The sequence below is a fragment of the Rhinolophus ferrumequinum genome, chromosome 20 (genome assembly GCF_004115265.2).
Source record: "Rhinolophus ferrumequinum isolate MPI-CBG mRhiFer1 chromosome 20, mRhiFer1_v1.p, whole genome shotgun sequence".
Classification (NCBI taxonomy): Eukaryota; Metazoa; Chordata; class Mammalia; order Chiroptera; family Rhinolophidae; genus Rhinolophus; species Rhinolophus ferrumequinum.
This window is the reverse complement of record NC_046303.1, coordinates 966,389-979,831: the sequence shown is the minus strand read 5'-3', so window position 1 is coordinate 979,831 and position 13,443 is coordinate 966,389. Positions and strand designations below refer to the sequence as shown.

The 13,443-nt window shown below is 57.5% G+C and overlaps 1 protein-coding gene across 3 annotated transcripts in view; it reads left to right on the top strand.

Moving 5' to 3' along the window:
* TNS3 (tensin 3) overlaps positions 1 to 13,443 on the top strand; it is a 170,596-nt gene that overhangs the window by 72,611 nt on the left and 84,542 nt on the right. For all 3 annotated transcript variants that reach the window (XM_033088708.1, XM_033088707.1, XM_033088706.1), the window contains 3 exons: positions 8,605 to 8,657; positions 9,668 to 9,839; positions 11,588 to 11,638. In XM_033088708.1, the coding sequence (XP_032944599.1) occupies positions 9,690 to 9,839; positions 11,588 to 11,638 (201 nt within the window). In that variant the 5' untranslated portion in view covers positions 8,605 to 8,657; positions 9,668 to 9,689. The remainder of the gene's footprint in view (positions 1 to 8,604; positions 8,658 to 9,667; positions 9,840 to 11,587; positions 11,639 to 13,443) is intronic.

The following is a 13,443-nucleotide window of genomic DNA, read 5'->3' as shown; positions in this document are numbered from 1 at the left end:
AGCAGGTTTCTCTCCTGGGGGGCTTTGGGGGTCCGGAGACCGCCGCTGTACCCCATTTCTGCACCCCGGAGAGGCGGGGCTCGGCCCCTGCTCTGTGCAACCCTTCCTGGTCTGCAGGCTCCTGCCCTATGCACAGGCATGCGTACTGCGCTGTGAGCCGGGCGTGCCGCTGCCTGGGGACCTCCCCACTCGGGGCGGGCTGTCCCACCTGCTGGACGGCTCCCGTGGCCACGTCAGGCCAGTGACAGGGAGAGGGTGCTGGACTAAAGGCAGGGAAGGAACAAGGCGGTCGGAGGGATCAGCTTCTGGAAGGAGCCGCCCTGGCCACGGCCCCCGCCCAGCGCAGTAAGTTCCAGCCCCGAGGGATCAGCGGCGGCTGTGGATGCCACGTGCGCTTGGCCCTGGGTCTGTCTTGCCGCCCCTGCTCTGTTTGCTCACGTCGTGCTCTGCAGCAAACCGGCAGTAAAAGTTCCCCTGAGCGCCGCCAGGGAGCTGGGCCCGCCAGCTGCGTCCCGGGGGCAGCCGCTGCCCGCCAGCCTCTCTGGGGCATCAGACTTGATTGTGAAAGCGGTGGGGGCACCTCCTTCCTCTCTGTCCTCATCAGCCCCCTCATCCCATCTGGTTCAGACCAGCGACACAGCTCAGGATTCGGAGGCGTGGGTAACAAATAGCCACAGTCTGAGCAAACCTTGCTTCCAGTTGAGCATGGGGGCAAAATGATGTTATTTTCGTTTCCTAACTTTAGCCGGGTGTATTTTTCTGGCCGTTCACGGGAATCACGCTCACGTTGAGGGCTAAGAAGACAGTTCAGGTGGGTGTGCGGTGCTGGTTGTGAGTTTGCTCCTGGGTTCTCATCTGGAGGGAAAGACGTCTCGTTGGAATCTGACTGGAGAAGCACTTCCCTTCTCTAAGTCTTTATTCTCTGGCTGCAGAATGGTGGTGCTGCAGCTTCGGCTGCTTCCTGGGTTTAGGGAGGCTTGTGGGGCACTTGCAGTTCGGGCCCGTCCCTGCCTGGTACCCAGATACAATGACTGAATTCATAGCTGATATTTGTTTAGCACAAATTACTGGCCAGGTGCTGTTCTTAGCCTCGTACACGTGTTTCCTTATCTAATCCTGCAACACCCCACTTCCCGGATGAGGAAACTGAGTCACAGGGAGGGCGAGTGAATTCCCAGAGTCACACATCACGGAAAGCGGTGGAGACAGCGTCAGTCCCAGGTCTTAGGATTCCATGGTGTGTGTGTATGACCCTTGCACCCCACCTGCCATGTGGTGAGTGAGTGAGTGAGTGAGTGAATGAACAAATAAATGCCTTCAGGTTTGTCAACTGACTATGGCTGGTTGTTGCCTTTGAAAAAGGTTTTCCATCTGTTTTCTCTCCACTTGCCTGGGGAAACTAAAAATGTGCAGAGATGTATCAGCCGGTCTCTCCCTGAGTCCAGCCCGGCCGTGCGTTGTGTACCTGCTAGCAGGCCACATGCAGCCTTGCTTCCTTGTGAATCTGGCTCCTGTTACGCAATGTCCCTTTTGTTCCTTTTTACGGAACTGTTCAGAGGGCGGGTCAGGGCTGGCCAGCCCGGCTGGGTGCAGCACGCAGCCTCGGTGACTCCGGCGAAGCTGGTGTCCTCACTGCATTGCCAGACGTTGCCGAGGTTCCTGGCATGGCACCCACAAAAGGTCTTCCTCTCTTTGCTCCTCACCTGAAAGCCAGAGCGGGCAAGAGGAAGGGGACAGCAGGGCCAGGCTTCCCTCTCTCCGGCTCAGGCATCCTGCTGCTTCCCTTCCCCCAGTGAGCAGGAGCGAGGGGTGGCCTGGTGACAGTTGCCACCAGCCCCCTGGTGGAGGTCAGTGGTGTGCCCAGGCATAGCACTTCTGCCATGCTTCAGCCCCCCATTTTTGGTGGTGGTGGTGGTTCCAGGAGAAAGCATTAGCGAGGGCGCATGGTACTGTAGCCGAGTCCCACCCAGTTGGCGGTCCCGGGGTGCAGCTGAGCCGACGTGTGGCGCTTACCGACGTGTCTGATGTTGGCGCTTCACCACATGGCTACCCAGTGATCTGTCCTTCCTGAGTAAGTCCCCCCGCAATCCTCACTGATTCCAGGTGTTACAACTACCTGGCCAAGGCATACACTTACTGCTTTTCATGCTCCTGTTAGATGACAATTCTGGTTAAGCCTCTTGGGTACACTTATTGCTGTTACCCTAAAAATAAAGCTCACTAGGTGTTTGTTACTGAAACATACACGCCACATCCCGTGCCTGTTAAACAGGTCCCCTACTCCTCTGAGCGACACTCGGGCATCAGCAGGTGGTTTATTCCTTCATCCTGCAGACCTGAGTTCTGTGCAGGATGATGCTCCAGGTGCTGAGCTCCTGGGGGCAGGCAGGTGTCTTCATGTGGGGACACAGAGCTCAGACAGGAATTCACAGAGCTAATGATTTCTGCGTCATGGAGGTAGACGGGATATGTAAACGGGGAGGGAGATCAGGGCCCTTTGTGCAGAGATGCTGTCTGAGCTGGGAGCTCTAGGATCAGTAGGAGCCAACAGGGGAGGCTTGCACAAGAGGGGGGCCCTGCGTGGCCTGTGCGAAGGCCCTGGGGCAGGAGGGAGTGGACTGTGTTGGGGGAACTGAAAGCAGGGCTGAGAGGCAGGGCTGGAGAGAGAAGGTGCGCGGTGGGGCAGGGGCTGGCTCACGCAGGGCTGCGTGGGCCAGGCCAGCCCCCGCCCGGACCGCCTTCCCCTGCAGGACACACACCGTGCCAGGTCCTTTGTGTGTGTGTTGGGGGTGGGGGTCGTTGCTGTTGTGTCTTCTGCATGCAGCACCCCTCTGTCCCCTGCGGACGTGACCCTGCCCACTGAGTGACCTCGTGGGGTGCTTGCTCCTCCGTCCTCACTTCCCGTGACCCACCTCCTGCCCCGGAGCTGCCTGAGATGGTCGCTGTCAACATGAGGCCTGTTCCCTGACAGGCCTCCCTGCTCTGACCCGATGGCCTCGCAGAGGAGGCTGCCACCTTCCTAGCCCATTTCATGGACGAGGAACTGAGGCCCCACAGCTGGCGTGCTCAGAGTTCTCATTATTCAGACTCAGAGAGAGGCCGTCGTCTGAGGGGTGGGGCTGGTGGTGCCGGGACAGCATCCTGGCTGCGTGTCACTCGGTCCCCAACTCGGCAGAGCGCCTGCCTCTCTGAAAGGGCGTAGTCGTTGTTGGGACAGCATTTCCTTCAGAGATGCTGGGCCCAGTGTCCCGAGTGTTCTCGAGCTGCCCAGTGGTCTTGGCAAATGGTGCCTGTGGGACAGGGTGCTGTGGGCTGGCCCGCGATAGGACGGGGCCCTGTAAGGTGACGAGCTGCAGGACGGGACGCTGTGGGCCAGGGTGTGCTCTGTGGGGTGACATGCTGTCTACCCGACGGGGACACTGCAGAATCTCCGCATGAACAGCTGGCCCTCCCGGCCTGCCCTGTGTGGTCTGTAACCCCAGGTGACGTAGGCTCTGTGGTCCTGGCCTGGGATGACAAGGACCACAGGGTGCAGAGTGGCCGAGCCTGAGTTTGGACCAGACAATCTAAAGAGGCGCCAGGCTCTTCGTCAAAATCTGGGCCAGTTTCTCCCCCAAAAATGATGTCTTGGCCCCCATGCCATCCAGCCCAGCCTCCCCCACCCCCACCCCATGGGCAACACTAGGGGTTCTGTCTCTGTTAATAAAAGCACGTTGTGTCGGCAGATAAACCTCAGGGGCTCATTGTCCTCGCTGGAAAGATGGCCACCTGGGCTTACGTCCCACGGCTGCAAAATTGCTGTTGCTGTGTCTGTTGCGAATATAGAAATAACCCATTAGCTAAAGAAATAATTTCAAGCATACATTGAGTCACAAGCACTTCTGGGCAGCTCACCTGGTTGTTTATTTAGGGGAGCGAACGCGCCCTCTGCTTCTGACCTGGGGGCGCGTGGACTCCAGGACCAGCCGGCCTTCCAAGTGCTGGAGCCATAGCTGTCATTCTGTTCGAAGGCCCCTGCTGACTCCAGCGGGACCCAGGACTGCCCGGTGCAGCCAGATAAGCCCTGGGCCGGGCAGCTGGACCTCTCAGCAGAAGCGTGGCCTGCGCAGCGTGGGTTTGGTGTTCACCTGCCCAGGTTAGCAGTCAGCACATTGCCTGTGCAGCGTCCCTTTCGCTTCTTTTTTTTAGCGCCTTTAGAAGTTGCAGGTGGTGATAAGAGTATGCAAGGTGACGAGGGGAAGGAGGCTGGGCCGGGCAGAGAGACGGGGTTGCATGGCTCCAGACACCAGGACAGGGCACAGGACACCGGCACTGCTGTCTCCTGGGACGCTGGTGTCTGTCCTTCAGGACAGGTGCTGTCCTGAGCCCACAGCACGAGGCTGTCCGAGGATGTGGGAGAAAAGGACTTGGCAGCACACATCTAGTGTCCCAGGGCCCAGAATCTGAGAGATTTTCTTAAACTTCTTGTACCAGTTCGGGATGCAGTGTTTCTTGTGAGTCAGGGAGCGTCTTCAATAAATACGATGGTTTCTCCATCATTCTTGAGCCATGGAACGTGCTGTGATGTATAAGGAGGGCTCTGGCTTTTGGACCCCAAAAATAGGCATATTCTGTACCCCGAGTAAAGGCACACAGAGAGTGCCTTCCTTCCGTCCTGAGCCCTGGGGCGTGCGTGATCAGATGGACCCAGGCCCAGCCCCCCGGGGCACTGCTGGCTGTAAGGGGTGAGTGGCAGGAAGGCGAGGGTCGGGGGCCAGGGCTTTCTCTGCAGCCTCTTGGGGGCCCCTGGACTCGGGGGAGGGCCTCCCTTCTTCATCCTGAGGACCCCCCCTCCTGTCTCTTCCCCTTCTCTCACGTGTCCTGGCCACACTGGTCCCCTGCATGTTTCCCCAGCTGCAGATGGCCCGTCCCAGGCCTCGGCACCTCTGAGCTCCCCCTGAGGCAGGCTCCATCCACGTCCACGTAATGCCCCCCCCAGGGTCTCAGCCCACCTCCCTGCCCTCAGTGGGGCGGGCAGGCGGTTGTGGCGGTTCCAGCCCCGGCATTGGTTAGGTAATGGGGGTGGGGGCAGGGCTGGAATGCATACAGGACCTGCTTCAAGGAGCTCGCTCTTTATTGACAAACTTACAGGAATGGATCGTGTCTGATTGTTCCAAATCAGTGCACAGCTCTTCAGTCTAAACCTGTAGGTGAAATGGAGAGATGACGGGAGGGCAGGCCGAGGCCGGGCCTTCTCATTATAGCTTTGTGTGTGTGTGCGCATTTGTTTAATTATCTATCTTTATCTACCTACATATCTATGACTCTCTATGTCATCTATCCATGTATCTGTTTGTGTACCTGTTTATGTAACTATGTATCTATCGTCTGTCTATCTACATGTCTATGTATCTATCTAGCTAGCTAGCTAGGTATCTATCTATCATCTCTGTGTCGCTCTTACATCCATCCATGCAAAGAGTGATGGAGCCCAGGACGTTTTGGGGTGAGGGTTTGGGGTGAGGCCCCTTGGTGAAGCTGCTACAGGGAGAGAGGGCTGTCCCTTTAGGTGCAGCCTCTCTACCCTCCTGGAGGCCAGCATTTCCCAGGACCTAGAAGCTGCCTAGGGCTGTGCCCTCTGGATCAGGAAGTGTCACGTGCCCCTGTGCTAATTCTGGGGGGAAATTACAGAGCAAATGTAAAACAGTCCCTGTGGACCTGGAAGCCAGGAGAGCAGAGGGTGTGGAAAGACGAGGCTTTTGGAAGAGGCCCTGCTGGCTCCTCAGAACTCAGCCTCTGTGTGTCACGTCCAGAGAGGCGATGGGGACCCCCTGTGGGCCACAGTGCACATTCCTGGGGTGCGTCGCAGGTAGCGCGGCCTGGGCACAGCAGTGCGTGGATGTCAGCAGGGGGGTTTGGCCGCAGGACCCCCAACGCTTCCCTGCCTTGGTGTCGGCATCTGCTCCCCTGCTCTTTCACCACCGTGCGTTTACACACCTGGGGGAGCGGACTGTGCTGCCTGTCGGTACAAATGCACAGACGTGAGCACGGAGCCAGCTCCCTCTGTGCTGGGTCATCGTGGAGGGCGCTGGTCTGCGGACGGCTCTGATCACATGTCCCTCGCGGCTCCGACCTACTTGTGTTCAGTTGTAAGTGTAGTGTGATGGGACGCAGTGTCACGTTCTTTATAAATTATGTCGTGAGTTTTAGTACCTCATGAATTACGTATGTAGTTGCTAATACAGTGTGTGCGTTCTTATACGATACAGCAATGAAATTGTGAAGGGGGGACTGAGAGGCAGTAGGCAGCTCCCCCGCCCACCCCAAGGGCCGTGCTTCTCAAGGTGCTTCTCAGGTGGTTGGGCTCACCTGGTCAGCTGAAAAGCCGCAGGGCCAGTCTCCACGGCAAGGTTTTGAGGATGTGTTGTGACCGGTTGTCGAGTCCTAAGGGAGATGTGTCCACTAGGAGGCAGGGCGGGCTGGGTGGCCTCATGGACGTGGTGGTCAGGTGGCCCCAGTGGCAGGTTCGTGGCCACGGTGAGGCCGTGGGCCGCTCTCAGGCCCTGCATGGTGACTGGTCAGCGCCTGTAGGGGCCCAGGAACATTCCTGTCCCCAGTGTTCAGTGTCCACCCTCGGTGGCTCCTTCGCTGCCTGCCGTCCGGGAGGGCCGCTGAGTTCGGTGGCAGGAAGGACCCTTCCGCAGGAGGGGGGGTGGGGCGGGAGGCCTGGCTGCCACCCTGGGAGCTGAGTCCATCTGTGCTGACCCAGGAGGCAGGACACCCTCTCCCTCCAGTTACAGGGTAGACTGTGTTCTAAGTGGAAAGGGAAAAATCACACAGAAGAAACAAAATGGAATAGAACATTCCAGAAACAAAGAATGGCCCAATCAGCCTGCAGTCTGGCCAGACCGTTAACCCGCTGTGTGTGTATGTGTGTCATACACGCGTCACGTGAGGTGGAGCAGCACAGTGGCCGTCGGGACCTGGGTGGCGTCCGCTGTCATACGTCATGCGTGTGTCCTGCCCACAAGTCCGTCTCCATCTGCACAGCCACACAGCTTCCTGTGGACCCTTACATGGCATGGGGCTGAGCCCTCGGGCCGCTGTCTTGTGCATACGGTTTGCGCACCTTTCTGGTAATTCCGAGGACACATCCTTGTGTTGCTAAGTCATGTGCGTCACTTCCGTTAGCGCTTTTCCTACAGACTGATGAGCTAACCTCTACAATGCTGAATCAGTCTACGTTTCACCAATACTTTAAAAAAGCTTTTTTGTACGTTTCAGTCTTTGCCGTGCTAACAGGCAAACAACCATCTCACTGCTCGGCGTTCATCCGGCCTGAGCCGTTAGGGCTTTGGAAAGAGCCACGGAGTCTGTGAGGCCCCGGCCACAGCTGGGCCCGGGCGTGATGCCTGCAGCTGCAGGGAGGCCAGTCTCGGACGTGGGAGCCCTGGGCTGCACGGCTGCCCTCTGGCCCAGGTCTGCCCAGTCTGCAAGCCCATCCTATGCTGGCTGAGCAGGGCTCTGACCGCTGATGGCGCCATCTCGGTCCGTGCCCACACACCTGTGAGAGTTCGAGACAAACTAGAGACAAGTGTGTCGGCCAGGGAAGGCCAGCTGGCCAGTGTGGACGCCCCAGGGTGAGCTCCTGACACGGTCTCAGGGCAGGAACGTGTGGTCCAGGTCCTGCCTCGGTTTGAGGGTGAGGTCACGACCCTGTGACTTGGAGTTGGCTTAGGCGTTGTGTTGGTGAGATTTCAGGAAAATGTCTGTCTTGCTAATCCCCAAATAGTCTGGGTCGTCATTCTCTGTCCCTTCTGTGGGAGCCAAGGTGAGCCAGGAGCCCGAGGGGGTCACCAGGTGAAGTCAGGGGTCAGGTCCTGTCTGAGAAGGTGGCTCTGTCCACCGAGGCAGGCTCAGGGTATCCTGCTGCACACGTCACCCAGTGTCACCCACCTGGGGGTGTGTGCTGGCCCGGGCTGGTCCACACAGCAAGGTCTGGGGAGGAAGGGCATTTGGGGGAGCTATGGGGCCATCACGTCCCCCTGCCCCTGCCGTCCTGATAGCACCTTGAACCTCTCTCCCCACGGACATATTTCCCACTAGGGCTGCTGGGGGCATCTCCTGAAATAACGTATATATATTATAGCCTTAGTGTATCACACACGCACACACGTGTGCACACACACAGAAGGGTTATGCAAACTCTGAAGGAATGAGAACCTGAAGCTTTTCTTCCTATTGGGTAGGCTTTGAAAAAAGGAGTAGGTAATAGAACTCTTTCAAAGTTGTAATTGGTTTTTTTCAAGTAAATCTAACAGTACCGATGGTCACAGCTGCCAGTGTTGGTGGAGCACCTGCTGCATAAGGCACAAGCCTGGCGGTCGTCTTCGTGCCCCACCATGGAACCTGTCCACTCTTGGTTCATAGAATTGTGCCACCTGGGCTCTGCAGTCCGAGGGCTGGACACCCTCCCAGGTGATAAGATGAGCCAACAGCTACAGGGTGTGACTGTCCATTTATGATCAAACCACAGAACAGCTGTCAGCCTCCATCCTCTGGGGTTTGTGACGTGGGGACTGGCAGGGCGGGTGACTGCAGAGTGACGTGTCTTGTCATTTGCAGGCTCCGGGAGGTGCCTCAGCGTCCACTTCTCTCTGCTGTGACAGATCATCCAGGTGAGTGTCCCTCGCCTTGGGTCAGACCTCAGAGGAGGCTTGGGCATGGTGCAGTTTATTCTGCCGTAATCTTCATTTCTTTGCTGATTTTAAAAATAAATGTTCCTAGGCGCTGCATGCACGTCATGTTACGTCTCTGTTTCTGGGTGAGATCTCCTGGCGTTCAAAGCCCACATCCGGAAACATGGGCTTGGCTTTCAGTAAATAGTCACAGAGCCGTGGCCTGGTCGTGCGAGTGTGGCTTGGGGAAGTCCCAGGCTTGAGCCTCTCATGGGGAACGAGCTCTGTCTGTGCCTCCGAGGAACGGCACAGCCCACGGCACGTGGATGGTCTGTGATTGCTCTAGAGGCATATTGTTTACTTTTATATCAGTATTCACAGAATTTTGACTAGATTTTTAAAAGGAATCACAACTCTTACGCGTCCATGTCTGGTGCGTGAGGTGGAGAAAAAAGTACCTGACACCTGTGCCTGGTGCCGCACGCCCTGGGCTACCCCAGGTACAGTCTGGGCAGAGCCTGCACACCGCGCATCTCACAGTCACCAGCCGGCCCTCCCCCGAGGGGAAGTGCCCCTTCAGTGTGCAGCCGCTGGGGTCTGTCCCAGGTCCTCCCCTCTGCGGGTTCCGCGGCCTCCTCCCTGGGACGCGGCCCCACCACCTGCCCCTGATGCTCCTGAGCCGGACTTGCAGGCTCCTCCCAGCCTTACTTCTGCTCCCACCACCCCGGCCCAGGCACTTCTCCGCTGCCCGGAGCTGACCTGACACCAGAGCAAGGCCCCGGAGTCTGAGCCCTGCTCCCTGTGCAGGTTCTCAGGCCACACGCCTCTGTCTCCTGGTTATTCGCTGCTAGTGGCTTGCAGTCCCCAGTTGTGACCGTTAAGGGCGTTTAGATGGTGCCATCCTGGGTGACAGCACACTTAGGATGAGGGGACGGTAAAACCCCAGTACGTACCCCCAGGTTCCTGTGGCCCGTGTGTGGCCGCCCTGCAGACACGCCGCTCTCTCCTAGGCCGGCAGTGCGCGGCCCCAGCATGGAGGACGGCCGCGAGCTGGAGCTCACCTACGTCACCGAGCGGATCATCGCCGTGGCGTTCCCCGCAGGCTGCTCGGAGGACTCCTACCTGCACAGCCTGCAGGAAGTGACGCGCATGCTGAGGTCCAAGCATGGGGACAACTACCTGGTGAGCAAACGTCTGGGGACAGTGTGGGCGCTGAGTCGCTGAGACAGGAAGGGTGCGCCAGCAGCTTGGGGACCCGTGAGCTGCGGGTGGGGAGGTCGGTTCCTGGTTCTGAGGAGCAGCTGCTGGGGGAGTGTTTGTCCCTCCTGCCGCCCCTCGGTTCTGTGGAGGGTCCCCTGTCCACGGTCCCCAGCTGCCAGCCGCTACCCTGTGTGTACTCAGGGGACACCAGGAGAGGGATGGCTGTCCCAGCACCCAGCACAGGCTCGGTGGGGCAGTCCTTCCTCCTGAAATGACCAGGAGGACGAGGGCGGGCGTCTGGAAGCCAGGACACGTGGTTGGAGCCACACGTGCGCCTGGAGCCCAGGTTAGAGGGGGAGGGTCCCCAGTGTCTCCCTGTTCTGTCTCGACGTGCCTCCCCTGCCCACCACGTAGCGTGGCCCTGTTTCTCTGTCCCAGGGGCCACCACTCCTGAGTGAAATCTACCCACAGCCTCTGCCCTGCCCGGGAGGCCTTTTTATCTGCTGTGATTGTCATCCCTGAGGCCCCTCAGATCACAGAGTAGCTGGGACAGGGCCCCAGAGGGAGGGCAGCCGGGAGTGGACCCTCTGGCTCGGAGCAGTTAGTGCTCCCCTGGTTCCTGGTCCCCACAGACCTGCTGCTGTCCCCCAATGCCCGTCCTCAGCGCCACCTGGCTCCAGGAAGGGAGAGCCGAGTGGAGGTCCCTGGGACCGTCACGCTGGCCTCAGCCTCTCCGGGATGTTTTCCTTTCTCTCGGAGACCGTAGACCTCCTCCTGGCACGTGCCCACGTGGAGTGCAAGATGCCCCCACCGCCTCAGGAAGGCCCATGGCCTAGACGACAGGGATGGGATCTGGGAGTCCCTCCCTTCACATCGGGTGGGGCCTTGCTGGGCCAAACCACCCCTGCCAAATGGCTGGGGTGGGGTCCCTGCCTTTCTGGGGACCAGGACCCTTTGAAAACTCTGAGGAAAGACACTTGTGGGTGCCTTGTAAGAGCCTAAGTCAAGAGCCCGGTGAGCCCATCTCTTCCCCACACACGTCCCAGTGGTGTCCTGACAGCTGAACGTGGACACAGAACAGCTCTGGGACCCGCAGACCATGGCCCAGGCCGTCCAGTGGGACGCGCTTTGTCAGGCCGTGTCATTCTAATGGGGCCCATGTCCCAGGGTCCAGGAAGCAGCCTGTTCATGGAGCAAGCAGCGAGCGTCCAGGCCATGCCTAAGGCAGCTCCCACCCAGCAGGCAGGCCACCCGCTTCCAGGACCAGCCCTCCTCTCGGCTCTCCTGGGCATCCTGGACATCCACTCTCAGAAGTGACACAGACGGGAACGCATTTCCCAGGCCCCGTGTTGTTCCAACATTGTCCTCTGCTGACACGTGATCAGCTTCCCCCAACAGCCCTGCTTCTCCGTGAGGGCACGCCCGGTTCTCGCTGGTCCCGAATGCTGGCGACGGCTCCTCACAGGCCTGGCCTCATGCCGAGGCCGGGCCGCCCTCCTCAGGCTGTGTCCTCTTCCTCCCGAGGCCAGTCCCATGGGATTCTGCGGGCTATCCTTGTAGTACAGTGGCTTTATTTTGTTTCTTTTGTGTTCTGTGACAATGACATATGTGTACATTTCAATCTTTTATAATCCTCAAAGGTAAACTGCTTGTAAAAGTGAAATTGTGGGTTTTTTTTGGATTCCCCAGGACAGTGATTTGTCCAATAGCTTCTTATCTTTCCTTCGTAGGTATTAAACCTTTCAGAAAAGAGATACGACCTCACAAAGCTGAACCCAAAGGTATGGCCCTTTGTCCTTTGTATCCTGAGTGTGTAAAATGTCAGTGATGCTTACCCTGCTGTGCAAAATTGTTTTGAGTGTTTGTAGGACTTGACTTGATAAGAGTTATCAGGAACTGTTTGTATCCATGGGCTACTTTTTTTAATTAAAATTTTTTAAAATTTGAGATAATTATACACACAGAAGCAATTACAGAAACAACACGGAGAGATCCCATGTGGCTCTGGTCCTGTCTCCACCACCAGCAGCATCCTACATCAGTGCCCGTAGAATGTCAAAGCCAGGGCTTTGACGTTGGTACAATCCACAGACTGCGTTCAGCCCCCACTGGGTTTACAGGCAGCATGTGTCTGTTCACTTGTGGTTGTGTGTGCACGCATGAGTGTGTGTGCACGTGTGTGTGCGTGCATGAGTGTGCACATGTGAGTATGTGTGTGTGTGCACGTGTGACTGCACACGTGTGTACAGGCATGTGTGTGCACATGTGCATGTGTGTGTGCACATGTGAGTGTGTGCAGGCATGTGTGCATGAATGTGCATGTGTGTGCACGTGTGGGTGTGTGCAGGCATGTGTGTGCACCTTTGTGCACGTGAGTGTGCGCATGTGAGTGTGTGCAGGCATGTGTGTGCACGTGTGTGTGGGCATGTGTGCACACGTGTGCATGTGTGTGCACGTGAGTGTGCACTCATGTATGTGTGTGCAGGCATGAGTGTGCACGTGTGAGTGCGCCCGTGAGTGTATGCAGGCATGTGTATTCACGTGAGTGCACACATATGTGTGTGCACGTGTGAGTGTGCGCACGTGTGTGTGTGCAGGCATTGTGCATGTGTGAGTGCACGTGTGAGTGCACGTGTGTGTGCAGGCATGTGTGTGCGTGTGTGTGCAGGCATGTGTGTGCGTGTGTGTGCAGGCATGTGTATGCACGTGTGTACATATGTGAGTGTGTGGAGGCGTATGTTGTGCTCGTGTGTGAGTGTGTGTTTCTCTGCCGTCTCATCCTGTGCAGATCTGTGTCATCACCACTGCCATCCACAAAGGACATTTCTACTGCAAGGGTGTCCCTTCTGCCACCTCTGTACAGTCACACTCCCCCACCCCCGCTCCATCCACTCTTCTTTTTAACAGCAAAAATTTAAGGGGGAATGTTTAAGATGAAGTGTCAGTTATGGTATATATGATACATATGTGTTTCATATGTTGGGATATTTTGCGGCCATTAGAATGACACAGATAGGGAGATGGTGAATTGGCAGGCTGGGTGCTAGGTGACAAAGGCGGAGCCTGGGGTTCATGCCTCACCATCTCCACTCTGTCACATTTGTGTAGAGGTCTAAGGGATTCCCCGAAATGTCAGAGCTGTCACTTCTGAGCAGTTATGTGACTTCCTGCTTCCTGGTCGTTTTCTGAATTTTTCCATTAGTTTGCACTGTTTCTATTGCTCCATGATAAGGCAGAGCTCTGCCTCCCCTCCCCCATTGAAGGAAGGAACAGGAAAGGAGGGACCCAGGGCCCAGCTGCAGGTTCCCAAGGGGGTGGCTCTGGTGCCAGGGTGCTGCAGAGGCCTTTCCTGCCTTGGGGCACATTTGTCCCCTCTTGGGGAGTACATGTGTCCCCAGCAGGTGCCTCGGGCTTCCATCTGAGAGGTTATCCCCGAGGTCCTGGACTGGCTCACTGCAGTCTCCCAAGCTCAATTGTAGTCGGATCAGAGGAATCTGAGCAGCAGCTCGGCCAAGAACTCCCATCTCAGATCCTGCCGGTCCCCCTCCCCTCCAGCCTTGCACCATTAGCGGCTCCTGGGAGCCCT